Below are 25,510 nucleotides of genomic sequence, written 5' to 3' on the forward strand. Positions count from 1 at the left end.
ATTATGGAAAGACACTTGGATGTATAAATAGATATTGCGCAAGTGTTGCTGAAATAAAAATTTAAAAAAATCATCCCACTTGGTATGCCTGGGCACGAATCTGTAGCATCAATATTTTTATTAAAAACAAAATAACAACAACAACAACAACAACAACAACAACAACAACAACAACAACAACAACAACAACAACAACGACAACAGCAGCAACAACAACAACTGCACGCTGAGATTATGCTGTATCAGTTCAATAACAGTCGGAATGAGGAATCGGAAAAGTTATAAAATCAACTTTCCAGGAGGGTATAATTTCAAACACTTTCACAACATAGGCCTACAGCTCAGATGTATAATCAAATTAATTTTTAGATTAAATTCTATTGTGTGTATGTTTTGTCCTTAGCTAGAGGAAATTTTATTTCAACAAGCAAATACATGTATACATGTACCCGATATTTCAGGCTAGTTTTCAACGTAAATCTTCAGATTGCTCAGAAAACGGCATCGAACGCCGATCATCAAAGACACGAATGCAGCTGTGGATTTCTTTTGAGTATCCACAGAAATCTGACAGCTGTCATAATCATAGACAATGGGGGCTAGCCTCTTAAACCTCCTTTATCATTATTGGTAACAACATGCTGAAATGATCAAGGAACAGTTCCAACACTACTCCATCCACGTCAAAGAAAAACTAACATCAATATCTGGTTGCAATCAGCAGAACTCTCCATCACTCTAACTCCTTCCTACCAAGAGGCGATCGAGGCCAAAAATATTGACATACTTTTCATTATTCTTCCCAGTTAATTTGATTTATATTTACTTTATATTTGAATGATGATTTTTCCTACAAATTCACTATCAGCGAGTTGACTGTTGTCACTATTACAGAAGAAGAGGAGAAGAAGAGGAGGAGGAGGAGGAGGAGGTGGAGAACGAATAAACTCAGTGTGATGATAGCCTGCGCGAGCGAACCGTACTTCCGAACCGTCATCGCTCATTCATGACCGTAGATGGCGTGCCATAGCAGAAAGTCAGTTGCCGTGGAGAGCTCAAACACATCCAGCCTGCAGCTGCGCACCGCAGCAGCATAGCTGGCATATGGCATGCAGTAGGGAGTTGGCCTACAGTACGCCGCCGGGCCACACCATACCACCACCAGGCTGGGCCGCTCTGGGAGCTGCCATTTACGTATCGTACAGACTAAAACACATACTGCACTGCATGCACTAACGTAACAGCGACAACCTGTTCGTTCGTGAGACGATCAGTCGCCAGCGTCGGAGTCGTCATGCCTTCGTACGATCGTCTCTACCACAGAGCTGATCATTCGAACTAGCGTTGAGTGCTCGCAGAAGATAGTGGAAAGGAATCTCTTCAGACTGTCCTGAGTCCACAACAGCGTCAAAATGCCGGTTTACGTCCGCAAAAATTTGATGTCCATTACGCCGGACTCCCTCAGCAATCTTATCAACGATGAAGAAGAATACGGTGCCGACCCCGATCAGATGTTCGACAAGCTCCCCCAGCCGTACAGGCTTGTCGATAAGATTGTTAACATGATTTTCGATATATCATGGGAGCAAGTCAGTGCAAGAGAGGCAGCTGCGGAAGAGCTCCGATCTCGTGAACCAGTGCCAGAATACGAATTTTCTTCGATAGCTCGTGTAAGAGATCTTCTGCTTGAACTGTATCGTGTAGATCTAGACTATGATTTGATATTTTCAAAAGGGATGACTATGTAAATATAGCCTAATAGTCTATTATTAGTATTTATTTAAGTAATGTTACAAATATGTAACTATGGATAGAGGTCAACACACATCTTAGTATGGTTGAGGGGTCTAGATATCGCGCACGAAAATTTGTGATGCTCTTATAATAGAAATTATTCCACAATCGTACCTGAATTTCTCAATAAATATCATGAAAATGCAGAAAAATCACCTCCCAGAATCTTCTGATGATACGATGACGGAGTAGTGCGCTGTTGCCGTTTGTATGTCGGACTTAATTTTATGCGTTCAATTTTTCGGGGTAGGCCTATGTAAAGGTCGCGCAGCTGCCCTAGGTAGTTTCATGCGTGAAAGTGTCTGCCCCTCTGCGGCTGTAACGTGCTTCGGCTTTCATAGAATAGGCCTACTAGTATTATAAACGATTGACCGAACAAATTACGAATTCTATCGGCTACGAATGAGACAAGCGAGACGACACGTCTAGGCTACAACATCCTTAAAACAGATTTTAAGCTAAGGTAGGTAAATTACAAGGTAAAAAATTGGAAATTTAGTGAAAAATTTGTTCGAAATCAAAATTTCTTACCTGCTTCCTTCTCATGTTTAGCGGTTGTCAGGTATGTTAATTATTCCATGGGCGTATCGGCAAATTTTGCGCTTAGTCCTACGCGTAATATTGCTCGCTATATGCAGTTTCGCTATGCGCGACCATTAAGTCCCTGCGCGAGAGTACCCTTACTATACTATCTAGACAGTAGTCGAGTAGAATCTAACTTTAATAAACATTGATGTTGATATGTTTTGGGCTTGGCACACTGTAGACTCTATATCTACTGGCAATCACATTTTTGTATGGCCTCATTGGTGGATCCAGAGGGGGACACACCTTGCGCCCCTCCTTGTTTTTTGTTAAAAGAATTGAAATAAAAAGAAACTAGATAGAGAAACACTCTGAGAGTGCAGACCTCCGCCAAGCAGCTAATTTCCACCAATTATCTTCTTAGAGATCAGTGATTTCCGCCCACACATTGTACGTATGCATAGAAATCTGATAATTGTCTGATTTCCTTATATTGAAGCCTTTTGCTATGTCATCAACCCTCAGCTGTGCGATACGCCTCGCCCTAGCAGAAACTAGAGCATGCACTTTAGTGTGTGTATGAAAACCTAAAAAATGCGCAGCTTGAACTCCCCAAGTTCATCGACCCTACCTGCCAAAATATCGAAAATTCTTCATAAAATCCATAAAAATTTTTGGACAATTACCAAAATGTAATAATCTGTTCCTTGTGTCATTCTCAACCTTTCCTGGAAGTTTCATCCAAATCCAAATTCAACTTTTTGAGTTATTTTGCACACGGACAAACAAACAAACGGTAATGAAAACATAAATCTCCTCCCTTGGCGGAGGTAAAAATGGATGTGCCCCCCCCCCTTTAATTTTGTTAAGGTGCCCCCTCTTTATGGAATTCCTGGATCCACCCCCCCCCCCCCCCCCCAATGCCCTGTGACCTGGTGTACATTTAAATCAGTGGAAAATGGCAGGTCTTAAAAGTTGATTTCTACTTCATCTAGTAGCCTAGGGGGTAGCACTACCACCAGGTACATGTTCCCTGAACTCGTTCCAGTCATGGATGAAACTGAGTGAAGCCTTGAAGTGGAGTCAGAGACTGAAAGTAGATTAATTCTAGTTCTTGGGTGGTCTAGTTTCTACATAGATATTTCTAATATTATACTAATATTGATTATAATTATTATTATACTAATATTGATTATATAATAATAATTGATTATATAATAATTGGATAATTGATTATATACATGTAATAATATTATACTAATATTGATTATATAATCAAAATTATCCTTGATCAGTCTGTATACCCATTATAAAGGAATCCTGAATTTTTACTATAATGAAGAGAATAGCTCTATTTTAGCAACAGCCTGTTACTAGTTCAGAAGTGCAAGGAGCACATCTCTAGTTTCCACAAAGAAAGTGAAAATTCTTGCAAAAAGCTTTCCCTCACTTCATATTGATATGTTGGTATGAAGAAGAAAGGTAATAATAAACAAGAACTTTAATACATATTTCATCTTCCATCAAGTGAAAGTCTGACGTGGGCAGAAATAGACCCTATCAAATCTTAGTTGCTTACATAAAAACTAATGTATTACCCTTCTATTCACTGCAGGAAAAAGAGGATACACTGTGCTTGGCAGGGAGCCCAGATGGGTCTGCCGTATTTCTTGGGCAGACCAATGGCATATCGGTGCTACATGCCACACTTCACAATCCTGTTGCATTGTGGGAAGAAGATGGCGCTGCTATTTCTTCCCTGGACAGTACTCAGATTGGCGTCCAAATGTGTCTACTAGCATCACTTGACACAAAAGGTAAGAATGGACATGGCGTACTACTACTACTTGTATTCTATGCCTCGCTTGCTGCAGAGATATGATTAGAATAAACCAAAACAAGCATTTTTTTTTTCTTCCCACAGAGATTTGTTTTACTGTGGTGTATGTTATAATTTTGTTGAGACATTGATAGATTCTTATCTTTGTCACAGGTGTGTGTAGACTGTTTTGTTTCTCATCGTCTGCACTGTTGATCCTGAAGACATTTGACACAGAGATGCCGTCTGGAGCCGAGGTTGTCAGGATGCATCTAGCCAAAGATGGTGACTACATCGCCCTGACCATGGAAAGTGAGTTTGCTAATCAGAACACTGGTAGAGGAGAAAGGCATTCAAGGGAGAGTTTAAATGACAACCAATTCAGATAGAAGCTGTTGGGAAGTGAACTCGCCTCTTCCTGAAAATAGACGCAAGGGACCTTTATGGCTGACTGAAATAAACAAATCAAAGGCAAATAGATATGGTATGCCAGGTAGTGATAGTGGTACTGATATAACCTTTACAGTTTTCTAATTCTTTATTCTGTCTAATGATATTTTCTGTGTAATTAAGTAGGGCAAATTCTATATCAAATTTAAGTTTTTCATGTAGCGAATTCAGATCTCCCAAAACAAAACAAAAAACAAAATAAAAAAAATGGTGACATTACATGGCTTTTGAGATGATGCATCACATATGAAGAAACAAGATACTAGTACAAAACTGAGCTGTAATTAGTGGCGAGAGTAGTGACAAGGTGGTCTCTAGCCATAAGTGTGTGGCCTACCATTTTCTTTTCATTTCTTAATCTCTTTCATAAACATGTTTACAAACTCAAGTCATTCAAGAGTAGATTGTGCAGAGCACATTATCATGAGACCTCCCTGATTGTTCTCTTTTAAACAGAGTCTGACAAGGATGGAGACCATGAGACATGGATCGATGTTTTCAAGCTCCCTAGAGACAACTGGATTAGGGATGTGGAGGCTGCCCTTGCTAAGCAGCAGCAGCAGCAGCAACAGCAGCAGGATGGGACTCAACAGAAGAGCACTGAGGATCTCTCAAACCTGCAGGTAATGGAGGGATAGATATAGCAGCCAGGGATCCTGTAGGGAAGTGAAGGGTGAAACAGGCCTGCTCAGTAGTATTTCCTAGAGGGTCTTGATTTATGACCTGACATAAATATGCCTGTCCATGGTGTCATTTTCCAGTGAAATGGTCAGACGCTGTCTTAATTACACCGCAGTGATGCACTGTAGTATGGTTTTATTGTGTGGCGCTTTTATTTCAGCAAGTAGACTGATATTTGCAAAATTAACAAGTTCTGAATGTATTGGCCTCTGGCAATGCAAATATGCTTTATATCATCATCATGGTGAGTGAACTCATTATAGTAGAGCAGATAAGCCCTCAAAATCACGTGAATTGTGCAAAATTTGACTAAAGCATGAAACTTTCACTAGTGTTAGTACATACCATAAGATTTATTTTAAGATCGGGAGGTAAGTCTGATTTGACCTCTGATGACCTCCAGAGGTCAATGTACTTTAGATATCAGAAAATCGATGTTTTTAGACATTTGCAAATGATATATGTGGTTATGTTGCACTAAACATGCATTTATACCACAGAGAAATCATTTCCAGATTCAACAGGGCACTGACAGGTTTTTACCTTTGACCTCTGATGACCTCCAGAGGTCAATGAACTTTAAATATCAAAATATCGATGTTTTTAGACATTTGTGAATGATATATGTGGTTATGATTCACTAAACATGCATCTATACTTCAGGGAAACCATTTTCTGATTCCACAGAGCATTGACAGGTTTTAACCTTTGACCTCTGATGACCTTTGGAGGTCAATGACCTCAAAATATTATATTGATCTGTGATGTCATTGGTTAATGGTAACCATTGTTAAGATGTACAAAACAAGCATATCTGTCTTACAATGAAATTGTCTTCATGTCATTCTAAAGAGCAGACAGGTTTCTACCTTTCACCTCTGATGACCTTGAGAGGTCAATGACCTCAGAATATCAGAATATTGAAGTATGACATCATTGGTGAAAGGTCAAACATGGTAAGGATGTACAAAACAAGCATATCTGTGTACAATGACATCGTCTTCATATTCCAAGGCACACAGACGAGTTTCTGCCTTTGACCTCTGATGATCTCGAGAGGTCAATGACCTCAAAGTATCAGAATAGTTTGGCATCATCAATGGTAAACATGATGATGTTTTAGAGAGCACTCGTAGGCCCTGTTTATTAACGAGCCATTACCGTTCACCTATGAAAATCACACAAGGTCAAATACCTCGAATGAAATGTGAGGATGTTAATATTGATATTGCGATAGGTAATAGTTAATAATTGTTTATAATGTAGGGCTTACAAACCATGCATTTCTGTTACCAAAAAAGTGGTTACTCATTCCGCAGAACTTTTCAGGTAATTATCTAAGTCGGGTATGTGCACAGAGCAAGGGGTGTCGATCTGTTTTCACGTGGGGGGGGGGGGGGGACTTGGAAAATATGTAAAAGCATAAGTTCATGGTGCAAAGGAATGAAGCGGAGGGGGAGGGGGAGGGGGAGGATGTGGGTGGGGGATTGGATTTTTGCAGGTTTAGACCTGAAATCAGTGATTCAGTGTAGCTCTTGTTTAATGTGTGCGTCATCACTTATACGGAAGTTGATGGGGTGTGGGCGCATCTCACCTACCCTCCTCCCAAAGACGAAGTTTTTGTTTTTGTTTTTGTTTTTTTAAGAATCTGATGCATACGTTTTGGGGAATATTTGGAAAATTATGGTGTACCAAGTCTATATGGATGGGAGCCCACCAAGCGCAGCGTTGGCGAGGGTAGGGTATTCCACTCCCATTCGACAGAGCTCTTGTATTTTGAGAAATGAGATTCAACGACCTGGCACACAGGCACTTTTGAAGGAATACCTCGAAATTTGTATCAAAAAGGTGTAGTAAGTCAGCCATCTATGGAGGAAGACCAATCCACAGAAGGATGTGGGTGGAGGTATCCCCCTCCCACATTATGGAGCTTCTGCATTCTTTTGTTTGCAATTCAATGATCTTTTGCCACTCTTGGTTGAACTACCATTTTGAAGAAAAAAAAGTCCATACCCAAATGTGTAGCCATAATCAATGCATGGAGGAGAGGTTGATACAGCGAGAGGAGAGTATGAAAGGGGCTGTCCCCCAATCCTTCCCATGCGAGGGAGCCTTTGCAGTAAAAATAGAAATGTAAAAAAAAAAATCTAGTATACACATTTATGATGGAATATTTGGGAAATTATCAGTAAAAGGAGTGTACCAAATCTAATGGTAGAAACCGAGGAGGGATTGTTAATTGAAAGATACACTACCCCCTCCAAAAAGAGGGATTTTCTTTAATATGTCGGAACTGAAATTAAAGATCGATCTAGTACATACTTTGTGATGATATAGAACAAAAATGGGACAAAAGCACTGAGCGTATATGGAAGGGGACATAACGAAAGATAGTGTGGGGGAGGGGGTATGCAAAGGAGATTCTGCCTTTTAATCTGGTGCATACTATAGCTAAAATGTTCAGTGACAATTCATTTTCTGTCAAAAAAGTGAAGAAAAAAAATCTCAATCTCAGGAAATACTTGGAGGCAAAATTTTATGTCCCCACCATTCCCCCTCCCATATTTTCTCGGGAGGCGGGGCAAATGCCTCTTGCCCTCCAAAATGAACAATCGTGCATATATAGGAAAGCCTTTTCATCTTTGGAATTCAAATAAAAATATCTCTTAAAAACATTTTTCATAGAATAAGGGAAATTATCATTCCCCAAAGTATGTTATATCTGTGGAAGGAACCAAGCAGGGGGAAGGAGTCTATCGAAAGGAGATATCCCCTCTCACAGAAGGGAGATTTTGCATTTCAGAATTAAATTTTAACAATCCGATGGACACTTAAAGTGAAAAACTTGGGCAGTTTTCTGTCTAAAAAGCAAAGAACAAAAAACAACAACAAAACATAGTCCACATCTCAGAATTTAATGGGGTGGGGGTCAACTATCCCTGCCACCACCCCACCCCTCCTCCAAACTAATGCCCCGGTATGTGCATGTGTTTTATTCCACTTGTTGAAAAGAAGAGAGAGTTTTAAGAAACAATATTGTTCAGTGGTCGCTATCCCAGTCAAGTAAATTGTTTATCAATAAGGTGATTTCCTTCACCTGTATACCTTAAGATGATGTAGGCCTGGTATTTGCCTTGCACGTTATTACATCTATTTCTTTTTTAGTATTCTCGTTTATATTTTGATGTGAAAGTTGTTTACTTTGCCACGATTTTATTTGTACATAGAAAAAATGATCCAAGACTGAAAATGAAACTGATACAATATTTAATGATTGACATGATGCACATATTGTGTATTTCTATAGCAATAAAAGTGAGCAATTCAAAAGGCGTGTACTCATTTCACATGAACATTAGCGATGATCCTCTGACCTCTGGAGGATATTGAAAGATATGCATCAAAATTTAAGAATATTGATGTCTGGTCTCATTGGTTTGTAATGGCCTGCTGCTTATGAAATAATAATTATATTTTTAAAAAATGCATTTTGTGTGTGTGTGTGTGTGTGTGTGTGTGTGTGTCTAAAATTGTATGCAGAGTATTCCACACACAGTTCAATTTTGACTTCCATCTAGGACAATGAGCGGTTACTTTTTTCTCAACTACACTGTAATATCAAAATCTATTGAAAAAACACGGTGGCGGCTGGGTCTAACACAATCAGTATTATCATTCCTTTTCGTTGGAGATCCATGCGGGATGGTCAAAACAAACATAAAAAATAGATATCTCAGACCTAATTGTTATAACAAAGCATCATATCCTCATATACCCAACACAACCCTCTATGCCCAGACAATGTAAACCACCCCGTGGACTTACTTGGAGCTTTAGAATATCCTTTGTCAACAGAGAGAGACATCCAAACCTTTGCAGTGCCGACTAAGATCTGCCATGGAACTGATTGGTATTGGCTCTGCATCATTGACAGCAGATCTCGTTTCCTATTCTCCTTCTTCTTCTTCTTCTTTTTCTTCTTCTTCTTCTTCTTCTTCTTCTTCTTCATTATACTGTGTAATCTTGTAATATTCTGCCATGGAGCCTTTTCTTAATTGGTTAAAGAAGGTATCCAAAGAGCTATATGAAGCAAAAAACAACAAATGCAAAAACAAAAAGAGAGACATATGTATTTTTAATAACAGAGCTGAATATTGAGTATCTCTCTCCTGAAGTGTTTCAAAGAGATACAAGAGACAGTGGCCGAGAGTAGCCGCCACCTTTTTTGGGAGTAGGCCTACTTTGTGTTCTTGCAAATGATGCCTTACATTTTTGGTCATTTGCCCTTTTTGAAGAATGCAGCAATAGAGCCACAACTTCCTGCGGAGTGGATATGGTGGGGTTCTTGATGCAGAACATCATCGCTGAATTTGCCTGAGCTGTACTTTCTTACAGGGATTGCCATTGTAGTTTTGTTTTGTTTTGCTTTGTTTTGTTTTTCAAGTGTGGCTGTAACACTGCTTGTTTTGCATATGATGGTCATCGCAGCTAAAGAGTGCATATCTTCTCTGGATCATTCCAAACTTCATGATGTTTCACCTGGGTGAATGGATCCCAGATGATGCATGCATATTCCAGGACAGTCCTGAGCGGCATGGAGTAGCAAAACACCTGAACTTTATGATACTCGTATCTTCATCTGGAGAGAGTCTTTGGTTGAAGTATAACCTTTTTAAGCTGCTGTGGCGATTTGATTCCAGCTGAGCCTCCTATTGGAACTCCAAAATATTTTGCACAATCCGCTTTCTCCATGGTTTGCCATGAATGCTTATCTATTCCCTGGGTAGGTCTCGGATGGCAATAGCTAGTTGCAATACACAGGATTGCTTCATGTGGAATGCATGTTGGGCCTTACAGTATGTCGAAGTTTTCAAGATGGTCCATGATGTCGCAGCTGTGGACTGTATACTCCAGGACCATGAGTCATTCATCGCAGTCATACTGTAACAACCCACCAGCTTTACACTGGCCAATACAGGCCCACCAGCTGGAAACTATGCAAATATTGCCCATGAGCTTGACACTTAGGCAAACCAGTCCCAAAATGAGTCCGACAAATTGGGGAAAAGATCTATGAGACTTACACTGAATAGATTAAACACTCTGTATATCAGTCTCGTGGGCCTTGTTTTCTCCGAGTGTCGAGATAATGGCCATATTTGCTAGTCTACATAACTAACCCAAACATAACAGTTGTATTTGAGGTCACTGCCATCACTCAAGAAACTTAAGCTTTATTTCTGAAGTAATTGACCTCTCACATTTCAGAGACCTGTTACTATAAACCAATGCTCTGTGGAATATGCATACATACTTTGATCAAAACATCAATGCGTGATTTGTACATGATTAAGCATTTACGATTACACCAATGAAGCCAAACATCAATACAGGTAAGCCTACACATGTGACCTCAGTGACCTCTCATTGTCCTGAGAGGTCAAAGTTGGATATAATGCACAGGCTAATGACCAATGTTCCAGGAATGACAAGATTCTTCTATTATAGCATAAATGATTGTACATCGGGTATTACAAAGTTGACCATTGACTATACATAGAATATCAATATTCTGATATTTTGAGGTCATTGACCTGTCACCTTCCTCAGAGGTCAAAGGTAGAGACACGTGGGTAATTTCTCTTGCTCTGTGGAATAGGAAAACAATTCAATTGTAATACAAATGAATATAACATCTAAATCATGTTTGTCATCAACCAATTGCACCAAATATCAATGTTCTGACATTTTGAGGTCATTGGCCTCATCATAGGTCATCTGAGGTCATCAGAGGTCAAAGGTAGAAATCTGACTCGAAAGGCTCAGTGGAACATTGAGGCAATTCCTCTTACAAAAATTAGTTTTTAGTACATAATTATCGTGTTTCAGTTATGAGTGACGCATTAAGATATCAATTTTCTGACATTTTGAGGTCATTGACCTCTGAAGGTCATCAGAGGTCAAAGATAGAAACCTGTCAGGGCTCTGTGGAATATAAAGACAATTTCAAAGTGACAAAAATTAAGTTTTAGTACATCATTACTGTGTTTTATCATTAACCAATGATGCAAAATATCAATTTTCGGACATTTTGAGGTCATTGACCTCTGGAGGTCATCAGCGGTCAAAGGTAGAAACCTGTCAGGGCTCTGTGGAACATAAAGACAATTTCACTGTGACAAATATTAAGTTTTAGTACATCATTACTGTGTTTATCATTAACCAATGACGCAAAATATCAATTTTCTTAGATTTTGAGGTCATTGACCTCTAGAGGTCATTAGAGGTCAATTCAGACTTACCTCCCGATCTTAAAATTAATCTTATAGCATGTACTAACAATGGTGAAAGTTTCATGCTTTAGTCAAATTTTGCACAATTCTTCGGCTTATCTGCTTTACTATTAGTTTTTCTCCTTAAATGCATTAAGTATGCTTCTCATTTGGTGACTGTGGTTCTCAGCAATCTTGTATGCAACTTCTTGTGTAATTGTCTTCCTATTCCCAGTTAATGAAGTACTGTACTCATGAAGTATATGGCATACACTGTACAGTAGCTTTGACAGGTATCAGCATGTACACTATATGTAACGCTTAATCCACTCTTGCTGTATAGCCCTTGCTCAGATGCATAAACGAAGATAGATGAGAGATAGGAAATCAATGATGTCAGTAGTGCACGTACCACTACATCACTGCACTGTGCATGATCGGGTGATTATGTGAATTCTTTGCTTTACATCTTGGCACTTTTTATATTCATCTCCCTTCATAGTACACGTGTACGATACACTGTGAGCTGTGGCGCATAGCTTTAGAACGCTCCTTGCTCAATAATTATTGCAAGTGTAGGGTAATTCAAAGCACCATCCTAGCACAATTTGGGATTCAGCTCCATTTGGGGAGTCTTTGCAGAGTCAGACTTCTAGTCTTTTATCTTTTATCTGAGATTTGGGTGAAATGTATTCCTATTACGCTGTTTTCTGCTGCATGCTCTGTGCACCTGCTATGCTATTTTGCACCTCTTTGTGTTGCTATGGATACCAGGAGGGAGGTGGAGAAAAGCCCGTGGAGGAATCCATTGAATATAGCCACCCCATGGAAGGCCTGTCCATGATAGGTGGTCCCAAAACCAAGGTAAGGCATGCCCCTCTTCTCACTTCATTCCGCATGGGTGGTGCTTTCACATGTTTCTGCATGTTGCAAATGATGCTAAATGTAATCATGCTTGCTTATCTGGGGCCTGTTTCATAAGACTTGTCATCAGTGGCAAGTTGTCATAGATGTGACAAGCTACTGAAATCCTTGCATCTGATTGGCTAAGAGCAAATTTGTCATAGAAATGTGGCAGTTGTCACTGATAACAAGTTTTATGAAATGGGCCCCTGGTTGCATTTATTGGTGTGAATTGGGTTATTCTCAAGTTGTAATTGTGCACCTGTTCTTTATTCCATACACACATTTCTCTATTGCATGCAATCTGTGAATCTGATGTAGAAAACTTTCATCGGTTGGAAGAAAGATGACACACACACATACACACACACACACACACACACACACACACACACATACAGAGCTTCAACCAGCCTTTATATATGGCTGGCTGGCTTCACTCACTGTGGTGAATTCTATCAAGCTGAGTGATTCTTGCCACACCATCTAGCAAGTCAGATATAAAGGTTGGTTGATGCTCTGTTTGTTTTTTCACAAACAAATTTTACTGCGATATCTGAACCTGTTTGAATGTAGAAAGTGACAAATTTACCAGTGATTTTGATAGACCAGTATAAATACAAATTGATAATCTAAATGTACATGTACTTGCATCCTCTGCGAAGGTGAAATTCTGAGAAAGTTGGTGTCGCATTCTATTCAGTTGAAACGAAGTGTTTGTAAGCATTCAGCAGAAGTTATTCATTACATGTTTAGCACTGGTTTATGTAATTAGCAGATTGAATCTCCACATTAGCTAATATAAATAGTAGCCTATGGTTTGGAAAGTATGATTCATGACCGTTTAAAATATTCCTGATCATTAGGAGTGTTTTGTATATGTTTTCAATGTGTGACTGCTTCATGTAGTCGGTGAGTTCCCAGGACACCCCTCGGACAATGACCCCTAATGCCGCAGTGACTGTCGGCCCCCAGGCTGGGTCAGCTGCAGTTCCTGAATGGAATTCCGCCAGTCTCTCCAAGCCCACTCCTGTCCTCAGGACCAGACCACTACCAGACCAGCTTGTTGGTGAGAAGTGATTTTGATGTTGGACATGCTTTAAAGCACTTGCACATTTAAAAGATAAAAGAAAGAATGAAAAGAAAATGAAAAAAAAAGGAAAAACAGCAGCAACTAGAAAACTTTAAAGATAGTTGTGTGAAGGAGAAACAAGAAGAAGAAGAAAAGCAGACATCTTGAGAAATTGCTGTTAATGTTGCTCTTGAAATGGCAACTTTCTAGTAGATGATTCTAAGGAGTATAGTTTTGGCCATGAAAATTGACCTAGAAGATTTTACTTTCTTGTCACAAGTCCAGTTGGAATTGCCTTCTGCATTCAGACAAGATGAATCAATGCCATGGAACCTATTCCAGTATATATGGTGTGAAATATGCCATATTATTCAACATAATGATGTACTGATACAAACAGTCATTTTGGATGATGTCTGTCAAATGTGGAAAAGTCTAGCAAAAAGGAATTTCTACACCAGAATTAGGTATGGAATATGTATTCATATGTGAAGAGTGTTGTGATGAATTATGTTGCCAAAATTCTCACAAATGTTTTTCAACCCCTCCCCCCCCCCCCAAAAAAAAAAAACAACCCCAACAACAACAACAAAAAACAAACAAACAAACAAACAAAGAAAGAAAGAAACAAAAAACTGAACAAATCCCCATATACTATATAGAACAGATCTCAAATCATGGACATGTGAACCTATGAAAAGTGACCGATAAATTGAAATACACGTGTATATAGCTGCACAGACAGCTTGGTGGCATTTTTATGCCTCTGCCACAAAGTGGTGCTGGAGGCATTATGTTTTCGGGTTGTCCGTCCTTCTGTCCATCCATCCGTCCATCCGTCCGTCCGTCCGTCCTTCCGTCCGTCCATCCTTCCGTCCGTCCGTAATGAATTTTGTGGACAGCGTTACTAAAAAAACCTTTTGAGGTATCCTAATGGCATTTATGTGTATTGGCATTTATGTGTATTAGGGGGTGAAGTTGTGCCTATCAACTTTTGGGTGCACATGCTCAAGGTCAAAAGGTCAAGGTCAAATGCTTGAAATTTCCCTATTTCCACCATATCTATGCAATGCCAGAAGATATTTTCTTGAAACTTAGTGTATACATGTATTACCCAATTAAAATTCTCTGGTGAAAGTTTGAGGTCATGAGGTCAAAGGTCAAAAGGTCAAGTAAGAATGCCAGTGGTGACCTGGCAACAGTGTGCTGTTGCTATGGCGACAAGCCAGTCGTGAAGCAGGTGTACCGTGGAATGTGGCGGGACAGGAGAGATGGTGTTTGTCACATGGATGTCATCAACACCATCAAAGACACAGTGAGTGTTGCCTGGAAAAATGCGGATTATCCTGCATCCATTCTTTGTCTCTTTTTCCTCTCCCATTTGGCTAACAGAACCTCTTGCTCCAAGTGAAATAGATTAGACGTAAACATGTTTAATGCTTGTGATCAAGTGTAAATTACTCTATAATGGCATGTATGTGTATTAGGGGGTGAAGTTGTGCCTATCAACTTTTGGGTGCACATGCTCGAGGTCAAAGGTCAAAAGGTCCAAGGTTAAATATGTAAAATTTCATTATTTCCACCATATCTATGCAATGCCAGAAGATATTTTCTTGAAACTTAGTCTATACATGCATTACCCAATTTACTGTACAAGCTGAAATTTTCGCGGTGGTTTTATTTTCGCGAATTTCGCGAATCGCCTTTGAACCGCGAAAATAACAACGCGCGAAAATAACACGCTAATAGCTAAGTTCAGTTAGACCCTCGCAACCGCGAAATTAACAACACGCGAAAATGTCCTCCAAGTAGCAATTCGCGAAAATATCTGTACGCGAAAATTTCAGCTCGTACAGTAGATTCTTTGGTGAAAGATTGGGGTCATGAGGTCAAAGGTCAAAAGGTCAAGTAAGAATGTTAAAATTTCACTTTTTTCTCCGTATGTTGGAAATTGTTCAAGGTATCTTCATGGAAAATAGTATATATGCATGTACTGACTGGCAGTGATTATCTAGGGAATTTGGGGTTCATGGGGTCAAAGGTCAGGGGTCAAAGGTCAAGGGCAACACTTTAAAATTGTACTATTTCCCTCATATTCATGCAATGCCGGCAGGATTATTTTTTGTTAACTTGGTGTATGCATGTATAACCCAATAGAGATTCCCTGGGAAGTTTTGTTTTGTTTTGTTTTTTTGCCAAAAAGGTCAAAGGTCAAAAGGTCAAAGATCAAGTGAAAGTGCTGAACTTACTTCTTCTTCCATATCTTGGAAGTGGCTCAAGTTATCTTGAAACTTAGTACATATTTATGCATGTTCTGCCTGACAGTGATTCTCTTATGAATTATATGGTCAAAGGCTAGATGAAAATGGTAACAGTTTACTATTCAATACAGAAATTACACTTTTTCTCCATACCTTGAAAATTGCTCAATGCATAAGCTTACGAAAGGGTCAAAATCAAGTCAAAGTCCTTTAAATCCCCAAATACATGCTCTCCTATTCATCCAGTTAAACCTAGGTCAAGGAAGGTGAACATTCAACACATTTGTGACAAACATGTCATTTTAATATTTTGCCAATTTTGTGAAAATGTAGTCACACATTGTCCACATGTACTATGGACCTATTAGGAGAATCATGCATTATGGCGGAGGCATACCAGTCGCCATAGCGACATTTCTAGTTTTGAATTTTGTTTTATTATTTTTGTTTTTCAATGTGGTAAATTTTGATCCTGAAACAGCTTCCAGTAAAGTACCCCATCCTGGACCCTCTACTCCGGACTCAGAAGACTGGTGTTCTACCATTGGACAGGGCAACAGACACCTCATACAGAATGAACACCTTAACACAAGAAGACTGGTAGCAGATCAAATTCTTGGTCCATACTCTGATCCTAAATACAACAAGATGGAAAAGAAGTGAGTTGGTTTTTGTTCTTGAAATATTGTGTATCTGTGGAATTCGGCAACTTCCGTAGCATGTTTTGTTATCCTACAGTATCTGCACATCAGTTTTCATCATATCTTGGCAATTACAGCTGTGCACAGTTAGATACTTTGAGATACACTGTGTGACTCACTTTATGATATGGTACAATAAGAAGCACACACTCTGTGTCTAGTATTAGACATAGACTATAAATGCCTTGGGTGTCAGAGTCATAATTTATGCACACAAAAGATCCTGCTTTACTTGATGAGGAATGGAGGATGTTGGCATGGTAAAATGGTCTTTTCTACATTCCCGTTATGAAAAACTGAACAAAAGATATCGACTCATAGTGATTCACCCTGGGTAATTGGTCAGTGGTCAGCAAGGGGTATCACCCATTCACATGGGGGGCCCATTCACAGAAGAAGAAGAAGGAGAAGAAGAAGAAGAAGAAGATCACTTGTGACTTATTTAGGCTGCACGAAAAATTGATGTCGATTATCTTTTATACAAAATTAATTTTGTCCGTGAAACTAGTCAGTGTATGATTCATTTTTTCAAGCGTATGGCACAGCGTGTCTGGTTGATACCGTTTGCTGACTTTTGGATGTGATACTGTGAGCTGGTTGAGTTGACGATGCTGTTTTACATGCAACTCTCTTGACAGACCCTGCCGTGCCGTGTGCCTCTTTGTGAAGCCAGGGATGATGCTTGCCTCATCCAGCACGGCTCCCATCCAGGAGGACCAGGCCCACATCTTTGTCTCCAGCTGGTCAAACTCCACCAACGTCTCCCTCTTCAACCTCCTCAAGAATGCCAAAGGTACATATGTGTGCACGTGTGTGTGTTCTGAACAGCTTCACTCGGGGATTTTGTAGTGTTTCACTCCGGGCAACGCACATGCCTGTTTGTTCAGAGTAAACTTGTCATACCCCCAGCTGAAGCATCTCACAAGTATGTGTGTGTGTCTGTGTGTGTGTGTGTGTGTGTGTGTGTGTGTGTGTGTGTGTGTGTATGTGTGTGTATGATTATATATAGTGGTGTTTGTGTTTCTTCATGGGTGAGTGAATTTTTATTAGCAAAAAGCTTCTCCGTGTTCAAATGGACTTCAGTAGATAGAGTGCATTTGAACAAAATTAGTACAAGTTTTGTAAAATCGGATGTTGATACAAGAATTTGGTGACATAAAACTTTTACAACTTTGTCAAGAGCAGTAGTGTCACAGTCACAGTACAGTCCAACCTGTCTTACTGGCCACCTGTCTTTAGCAGCTACCTGCCATATACGGCCACTCAAAAAATCCCGTCCAAGAGAAAAAGCCATGTTAAAGACCCTGTCTATAGCGGCCACCTGTCAATAGCAGCCACCTTTTTTTTTTTCTCCCTTGGATGGCCATAGTATAGACAGATTTGACTCTCTATAGCAAGCACCCAAGGGAGACGTAAAAAGTGGCCATTATAGACAGGTGGTTGCTCAGACAGCTTTAACTGCTGTAAATTTAGATACTCGTAAGTGATGATGTCATAGCCTCACACAACCCCCATTTCGTTACACTTATCATTACCAAAATTGCCCTTTTAGCACAATTCAAGGAGAAGAAATGACGCTTGCACTGAAGTAATCTGTTCCATGTTCCATCCAGATCTGGAGCACAAACCAGACCAGGTGTGGCCCAACGCTGACAGAGTGGGCGCCATGGCAACAAGCCCCTGCACATCCCTTGTTGCCGTAGGGCTGGAAGATGGATGTGTTCACCTGTGGGACAAACACCTTAGTGAGTTGCAAAAGGGTGCTTTTTCTTGTGAGAACAAAATGTGTATGAGCAATCTATCTTAGTTCCATATTCAGAAAGGTAAACAACTTCCTTTTAATCATTGTTTTGTTCTCAATTCTCAAAACTAAGACTGTGAATGAGTGCCATGAAACTAAGATATTCCGTACAAGCGCCTCATACACACATTCTCTTCTTAACCCTAATCAGGCTGGGCTTTTTTGGCTATGCTATATCTGGGGGGGGGGGGGGGGGGGGGGGGGCGGATTCCGCCCCCCCTTCAGATCTCGCCTATGGAACGCGCGATCGCGCCGAAAATCGGCACACGCGACGCGTGCGACGTATTCTATCAAAACGTATGGTTGCTTTCTCCGAAAAATTTTTCTTAAATTTTACATTAATTAATTATTGTAATTTATGCATATAAAATCAGTTTTGGGCTCTAAATCACTTATTTATGCTCCAATTAAGCTAATTTCTTTTTAAAAATGTTTCTTGTATCATTCTTCTGAGACACAGGATAAAAAAAAATCTGTATCGAAATTAATTTCTTATGTATTTTATTGTTTTTTGAATTTCTTATGTATTTCTTTGTTTTTTGACCTTTTGTTTTTGTTTGTTTTTTGGCCAAAATTTGTCACAGACATTTTTCAAAGCATTATTATGCTAAAATAAATTAATTTCAGCCATTCTAAGTGAAGATATGAATTTTTATGTGAATTAATTGAAAAAACACAATTTGCATTGGATTTGTACACAAAATCACGTTTTGGAGCAATTTTGGGGTTGACAAATTTTTTTCGAATGGGCGTCGCGTCAAAACGGTACGCGCGGGCGCAACAATTTGGGTCTCAAAAGTTGCGCGATACTTGAAAGAAAAAAGTCATGAAACATCGCGGCGGGAGCTTATCGCGTTGCGAAGATATTGCGCGAAACGTCGAGGGGGGGGGGGCGGATTCCGCCCCCCCCCCCCCCAGCCTGATTAGGGTTAAGAAGCTGCAACTGCATTACTCAATCAGCATTCCATTTTTACTGATCAATCATAATTCAATAGGTCTTTGCTCTTATTCATCCTGACCTCAGAATCTTAGCCTCCATGCAGTTTAACGAATTATGGGGATGATTTTCTTGTAATATAATATGTAACCTATGGGCACCTGTCCACTGTTCTTGCACACTAAAAAAGGCAAACACATAACAAAACAGAACAAGAAATTGGAATTTGACATGTGAATAATTCTCCACAGTTTACCATACTGTCATAGAGTTTGGGTTTCTATTTCTAGATTATATGAAATCCTAAATAGATTAATAAATAAGTAGATGACTGAATACATAGATGGGAAAATAAATAACTGAATAAATAGATTCATTTATGAATTGAATAGATGAATCCTTGTGTTTGCCTGAATTCAGCTGTATAATACAGTGCAATAGTACTTCTTTGGGGTTCTGTATGTACAAGCAGCTGGCATATGATAAAGCATTGCAAACTCTGCATGCAACATTAAAATGACGTACTGACAACAGATAAGAAAGAAAAAAAAGAAGAGACACATAAAGTAGAATATTGAAGTTAAAAAAAAAAAAACAACACCCAGTAAAGTTATTTACGTAACACTGATGAACTTAGATGAGTGGATATGGTTTTCTCGTGAATGCAGGTATCCCTGTCATGGCCCAGAAAGTCTCCTCGCGTCCCATCACTCACCTGCACGTCCTCCCTCCCCCTCCCGCTAAACCCCTCTCTACTCCGGCTGACAAGTTGTCTGCTCTCGGGGCCAAACCCGAGATTGCCATCCTCGCTGGCGATGCCAGTGGCGACCTGGCAACGGTGTGCTGTTGCTATGGTGACAAGCCAGTCGTGAAACAGGTGTACCGCGGAATGTGGCGGGACAGGAGAGATGGCGTTTGTCACATGGATGTAATCAACACCATCAGAGACACAGTGAGTATTGCTAGGACACATCCTAGGACAATGTATACCTCACCTCACTCATTCTTCATCTATTTTCTCTCTTTTGGCTATTAAAAAAAAAAAAAAAAAAAAAAAAAAGATGATTCAACCTGTTGCTGCAGGTAAAATTGATCAGGTGTGCACATTGATAGAACTTCTAAGCAAACAAACAATTACAATGGTAATGTTATTGATGTCTTATTAACTTTTTTTTTTTAAATTTAGATTTTTGTTGATTTGCAAAGGAACTGGACTGGCATCATTCTTCTGCTCCGAACACATACCATGTATCTCCCGATACTGAAATGTAAAAGGGAAAAAATACACAAATGTGTTTGTTCAGACATTTCTGCAAACTGCATATCATAATTTCTTATCATGTTAAAGAAGTAGACAATATTTGGAGTTCAGTTTGCATGAATCAGTTCTTGCCATGTGGGGCAAGCCTCCTTACAAGCTTTTTTCATGTGGACTGACCTTGATTACAAAGATTTGGAAAAAAAATGACAGTGTTATGAAACTTGCCCCTAATTTATTGCAGCTTATCCAGAGATCGAGAGTAATGCTCTTTCTGACATGGAACCCTAGATTGCAGCCACCAGTTGGTGAGCACTTAATTTGAAACTACAGTGCACTCTTGTTATAACGAACATTGGAATAACGAAATGCTGATAGGACGAAATAAAAATTCATGTCCCCAAATTATTATCTAAATATCTTTGTATACTTTATATGTCTCGCTAAAACGAAATGTCAATTTAATGAAAGAAAACTGCTGGTCCCAAAGACTTCATAATTACACAAGTCACCTGTATTGGATTTGCTTCTTTGCTCAAGGTGCTACTGGTCACCAAACTCGGGGAGGTGTCCCTCTGCAATGTCTACACTGGTAAGACTGTGTGTCGCATCAAGCTCCCCAATCCCTTCTTTCTGAAGTGCGGTGACCTCCGCCCGGCCATCACCTTAGCTGCAGCGGGACAGATGCTCTTCGTCAGAGGTAAGCAGCTGTTAGATGGGTTGGGAATGTGGGGGAAGAGGGGAGTCTGTGTGCACACCCACTGCTGAATATCGTGTCCCACTGTGACTGTTATTACAGAACCCATTGTATCAAACATAAGGGGTCAGAATAGATCGTTTCTGTATTGAATTTACTACAATTTATGGATGTTTTGTTTCCCACAGCCTAGTAACAAAGCATTCCAGTCACCTGCTCCCTCCTATTAAGTGCCATAGGCAGGATTTCACTTGCTAGGTACGGCAAACTCAGCTTTATGGTTGAGCAGAGCATATAAAATCTGAATGTATTGCAGAACAGGTCTAATGATCATAAGCTGACTGAACATGTAATACAAATACTTTCGTGTGTGCATACGTATCTTTGTATTCAAGTGTTGGTGCACTAGTGAGGCTGATGTATGTGCTTCATATTTCAGTGAAAAAAGATGATCAAAGTGTTTTTTTTTTTTTATTTATTCCCTATTCTTCCTCAACAGCTGAGAAGCAACAAGACGAGTCCACAGTTGCCGCTGAAGAGGAGGCAGAGGCTGCTACGACCTTTGACCCTGAACCGACCGTGTACGCCTATGGCATGCACAGCTTCCCCACCCTGACCAACCTGTGGAGAACTCTGGAGGACACTGAACCACAGGCTCCCACACTCCTCCACACCACTCTGGCCAAGAGTAGGTTTGATGCTCTCTTCAGCAACAGGTAAGGCTGTTATTTTTACCCCCATCCCCTTCCTAATTCCAGCCAACGTAAGGCGCCAGGACAATGACCTATGATGAATATGATGGCACAGCAGCTGGGGATAGAAAGCCATGTTTTCTCCTTGATAATGAGCTAAAAGATATGACACATGCTAAATAATGCTGAATAGGGTTGCATCTACAGTTTAGTAAATGTGCCTATTATACAAAGTCATATGTGTATTTTTTTCCCCTAAAGTTATGCAATAATTGAAAATCTAAAAACTGAAAATAAATGAAAATGCCAATCAGTTTGAGTCAGTATTCTTTGTATTTGCTGGTTTGTCGAGTCCTATACATATGTATACACATATACACATACTTATCTGCTATAGTATGAGGTATAGTTATTTGTAGACATTACACTGACATATACATATAATATGTATATGTCAGTGTAATGTCTACAAATAACTATACAGTACCTCATACTAATCCTATAATTGCATGTACACATGACAGGACAAGTATTGTAATTATTTATACAGGTATGGAATATTGTGAAGAATACAAAAACTTTAGAGGACACTAAGCTCCTCATGGGTCAATGCTCTCAGGGTTCACATTTCACTGTTAAGCAGACAGAAATCGCCCAGTGCTTACGTCCTTGGACAAGATGTTTTTACCCACTATGTCCCTCTCGACCCAGGTGTATAAATGGGTACCTGGCAATGCTAGGGTAATAATAATAGCAGGGCCCTCTGGTAGAACAGTGGCAACACTGAAGAGGCTACCCTGGGTAAATAAGACCTTATTATTATAAATCATAGGACAATCCAATGTGGGGGAATCTAAAGCTTTCGAAATAAAGTGTTAAGGCAGATATTGTAAGTTATCATGTACTTCATGTCTGTTTTTAAATGCCCAGGCTGACAGAGCAGCAGAGTAGACAGACAAGAATGCAGCAGCGTTGGGGTGCTCTGAAGCAGAAAGCAGCAAAAAGGATGAGATAGACACAAATTCCAGGCCTTGTATTTTCAGACACTTATGTGCACTGACATTCCTCTCTTTTTCAGTGTTTGTGAAATTTCTCATGTCCATTTTACATGATTACACTCGGTGGACATTTTTCTGTAATGAGAAATAATATAGTGCCAGGCACATAAAACTGTGGTGTTGTTTTGGTAATGAAACTTTTAAGTGGGTCTGAATGCTGCACTGTAGGAATTCCCAAGTTTTCTGACGAGGATGATCGACAGAGTATAAGCCAAACTTACATGGTGATGATTGTGATAACTATTACAGCTATGATCACGATTATGGGTATCGTTATAATCAGTGTGTGGATGTAAAATGAAGCTTATAAAAGATGCTGTTTAAATGAATGAGGGGAGGAAAAGATATTTCATACAGAGGTTGAATTCCTTGGACATTTCAACCAACCCATGAATTATGTCAGCAAGATGCTGTGTAATGCTGGATCAGTGATGAAGTTGAAAATCCTGACTTGCAAAAATCGGGATCGGCGATGAAGTTTGTCAGAGGCCCACTCCCTGAAGTGATTGCAACAGAAGTGCAATGTAGATTTTTTTTTTTTTAATTTTTTTTTAATGCGAGATGGATTCAAACCACAAAACAGGGGCCTTTGGAGGCCTGTCCACATTTCCTAACCCATCTATGCCATTCAATCATCAGTGTTTGCTACCAGTGTTTGGTTAAAGAAATCGCAGCCAATCATTGGCTCACTTAAGAGGTTATGCATACTGTAAGTGGAAATGTTCACATAATTTTTCATGCTCAATAGGGTAATATAACTTTGTGTTTTGTTAATTCCACAGAATCAAAGTTATAAAATATTATTATTACATATCATTTATAAGGAGATATGTTTGCATGCTTTTATTGTCACAGAGGTTTGATTGTTGTACAAAAGTCTCCACTTTTGCACCAATGACCATTGGGCAAATCAAGCAATTCCATTTTAGAGCATGTGACAGAATCATTCAGTTGGGAGCAGCCCATTGGCCTGTTGGCATTCAGAATCTTCTATGTACCATTTCCTTCTGTGACTTGTCTTTTTTTTTGTTGTGGTTGTTAGAAATGCTAAGATGGACCCTGTCTGATGGTTTTATGGAAATTAAAGCCAGTCAGGAAAAAAAAGAAAGAAAAAAGTTTGTTTCAAAAGTTACACCAATTGATTAACTATGTCAGGGTGTGTTTTCACTCCAGTCGCTGCTCTCTGTGACCCCATGCCACGTAAATGCCTGGATGTCCAACCATGAGAACAGGATGAAAAAACATGACTTGTGAATACTGTAAAAGTGGAAATTTTTGCGCATTTTGCGCAACCAGAAGCTAGCGTGAAAATAAAAGCACGCAAATATTTTTGCGTGCTTATACAGTGTATGTTATATTTTTATATGTACAGTTTGTATGATAGCATTGGATGTAAAGTATGTAATATTTGTGTAATATACAACATGTGTGTATATTATGTGAATAAAAGAATCACCGTTATGAAAAGGCTTTGAATGAGTCTGGTGAGATTTCCTCCACCTGAATGAGGATGACCGAGTCTTGCTGAGTCAAAGATCAGGTACAAAAGGGGAATATTTAGCCAAGTTGTAACCTCAAGAGTCTATCATGAGCGTACATGGGTGTGAGTGAGTGTGTTATCATATTCATTTGACACTGGAGGAAAAAGGGAAAGCAGCGTACATAAGTGAAAGTAGGAATTGGAAATCCCTTCAAAATATGGAGAATCTTGATGATGTGACAAGCTGATTTGAAGTTACTGTGTTGTAAAGAATCTGGAAAGCCTCTTATTGAAGTGATCCTAGCAAGCTGCACTTTCTTCTTTCCATTTAACCTGTAAGCACCCTGAGGTCTTTTAACAGTGTCAATATCTATATGCTGAAGGTAGAGGATAATTTCACACCGATTTGGAGAGTTAGTAAAGTGAAGGTTAGGATGGTACAGAGATGATGCAAACTAGGGAAAAATAAAATCAAAACATTTTCAATCGCCTCAAATTTCCACATAAACACGTCCCCCCCCCCCCCACACACACACCACAAGCACACAAACATAAACACCTATGTAAGGCTAGCCTCGCATGATTTAAAGGAGAATGAAACCAAAATATATGTATTATTTGGTTTGAGTGAATGAAATAATATCAGTAGAACACATAAATGAAGTTTGAGGAAAATCTGGCAATTTGTTGAAAAGTGGGTTTTTTTTTTTTTTTTTTTTACATTTTTACATTTTTGTGCCACCAATGCTGAATGAGAAGATTACAATACTTGTCTGTAGTTTGTGACATCACTGCAGGGCAGTGATGTAATGAAAATATAAAAGATCCAAATGTTTGAACTTTTCTAGCATAATGAAAGAGCACATACACTTTCAATGAAATTTCCCCCAACGTTCATGTCAGTAACAAGTCAAAGGAATGTGTACTTTTCATAAAGAATGTGGCATTCTCATTATCTTTATTGTTGTTACTGTAGTCTTCTATTCTAGGGAAGGCAGCACCGAAACATTACAAATTCATAACTTTTGCTCAGATTGTTCGATTTTCCTCAACGTTCTCTGATGTGCCCTACTAATATTGCTGCATTCACCCAATTCATATGTACAACT

At 39.4% G+C, this 25,510-nt stretch overlaps 1 protein-coding gene across 1 annotated transcript; it reads left to right on the top strand.

Moving 5' to 3' along the window:
• Positions 1 to 1,156: 1,156 nt before the first annotated feature.
• On the top strand, positions 1,157 to 24,388 carry LOC140230341 (WD repeat-containing protein 93-like). The gene is made up of 13 exons (XM_072310491.1): positions 1,157 to 1,670; positions 3,935 to 4,136; positions 4,313 to 4,450; positions 5,045 to 5,211; positions 12,316 to 12,405; positions 13,354 to 13,513; positions 16,259 to 16,436; positions 17,117 to 17,271; positions 18,092 to 18,223; positions 19,885 to 20,168; positions 21,015 to 21,174; positions 21,671 to 21,887; positions 22,794 to 24,388. Exons 1-13 carry the CDS (start codon positions 1,413 to 1,415, stop codon positions 22,876 to 22,878), a joined length of 2,226 nt encoding a protein of 741 aa, XP_072166592.1. The 5' UTR covers positions 1,157 to 1,412; the 3' UTR covers positions 22,879 to 24,388.
• Positions 24,389 to 25,510: the final 1,122 nt, after the last annotated feature.

This window comes from Diadema setosum, chromosome 7 (genome assembly GCF_964275005.1).
Source record: "Diadema setosum chromosome 7, eeDiaSeto1, whole genome shotgun sequence".
NCBI classification, from domain to species: domain Eukaryota; kingdom Metazoa; phylum Echinodermata; class Echinoidea; order Diadematoida; family Diadematidae; genus Diadema; species Diadema setosum.

Excerpts from the sequence above, each read along its gene's own strand:
- LOC140230341 (XM_072310491.1), top strand. The coding sequence starts at position 1,413 with ATGCCGGTTTACGTCCGCAAAAATTTGATGTCCATTACGCCGGACTCC. Across the intron at positions 4,451-5,044 it reads CATCGCCCTGACCATGGAAA|AGTCTGACAAGGATGGAGAC; the intron begins GTGAGTTTGCTA and ends TCTTTTAAACAG. Across the intron at positions 21,175-21,670 it reads ACAGATGCTCTTCGTCAGAG|CTGAGAAGCAACAAGACGAG; the intron begins GTAAGCAGCTGT and ends CTTCCTCAACAG.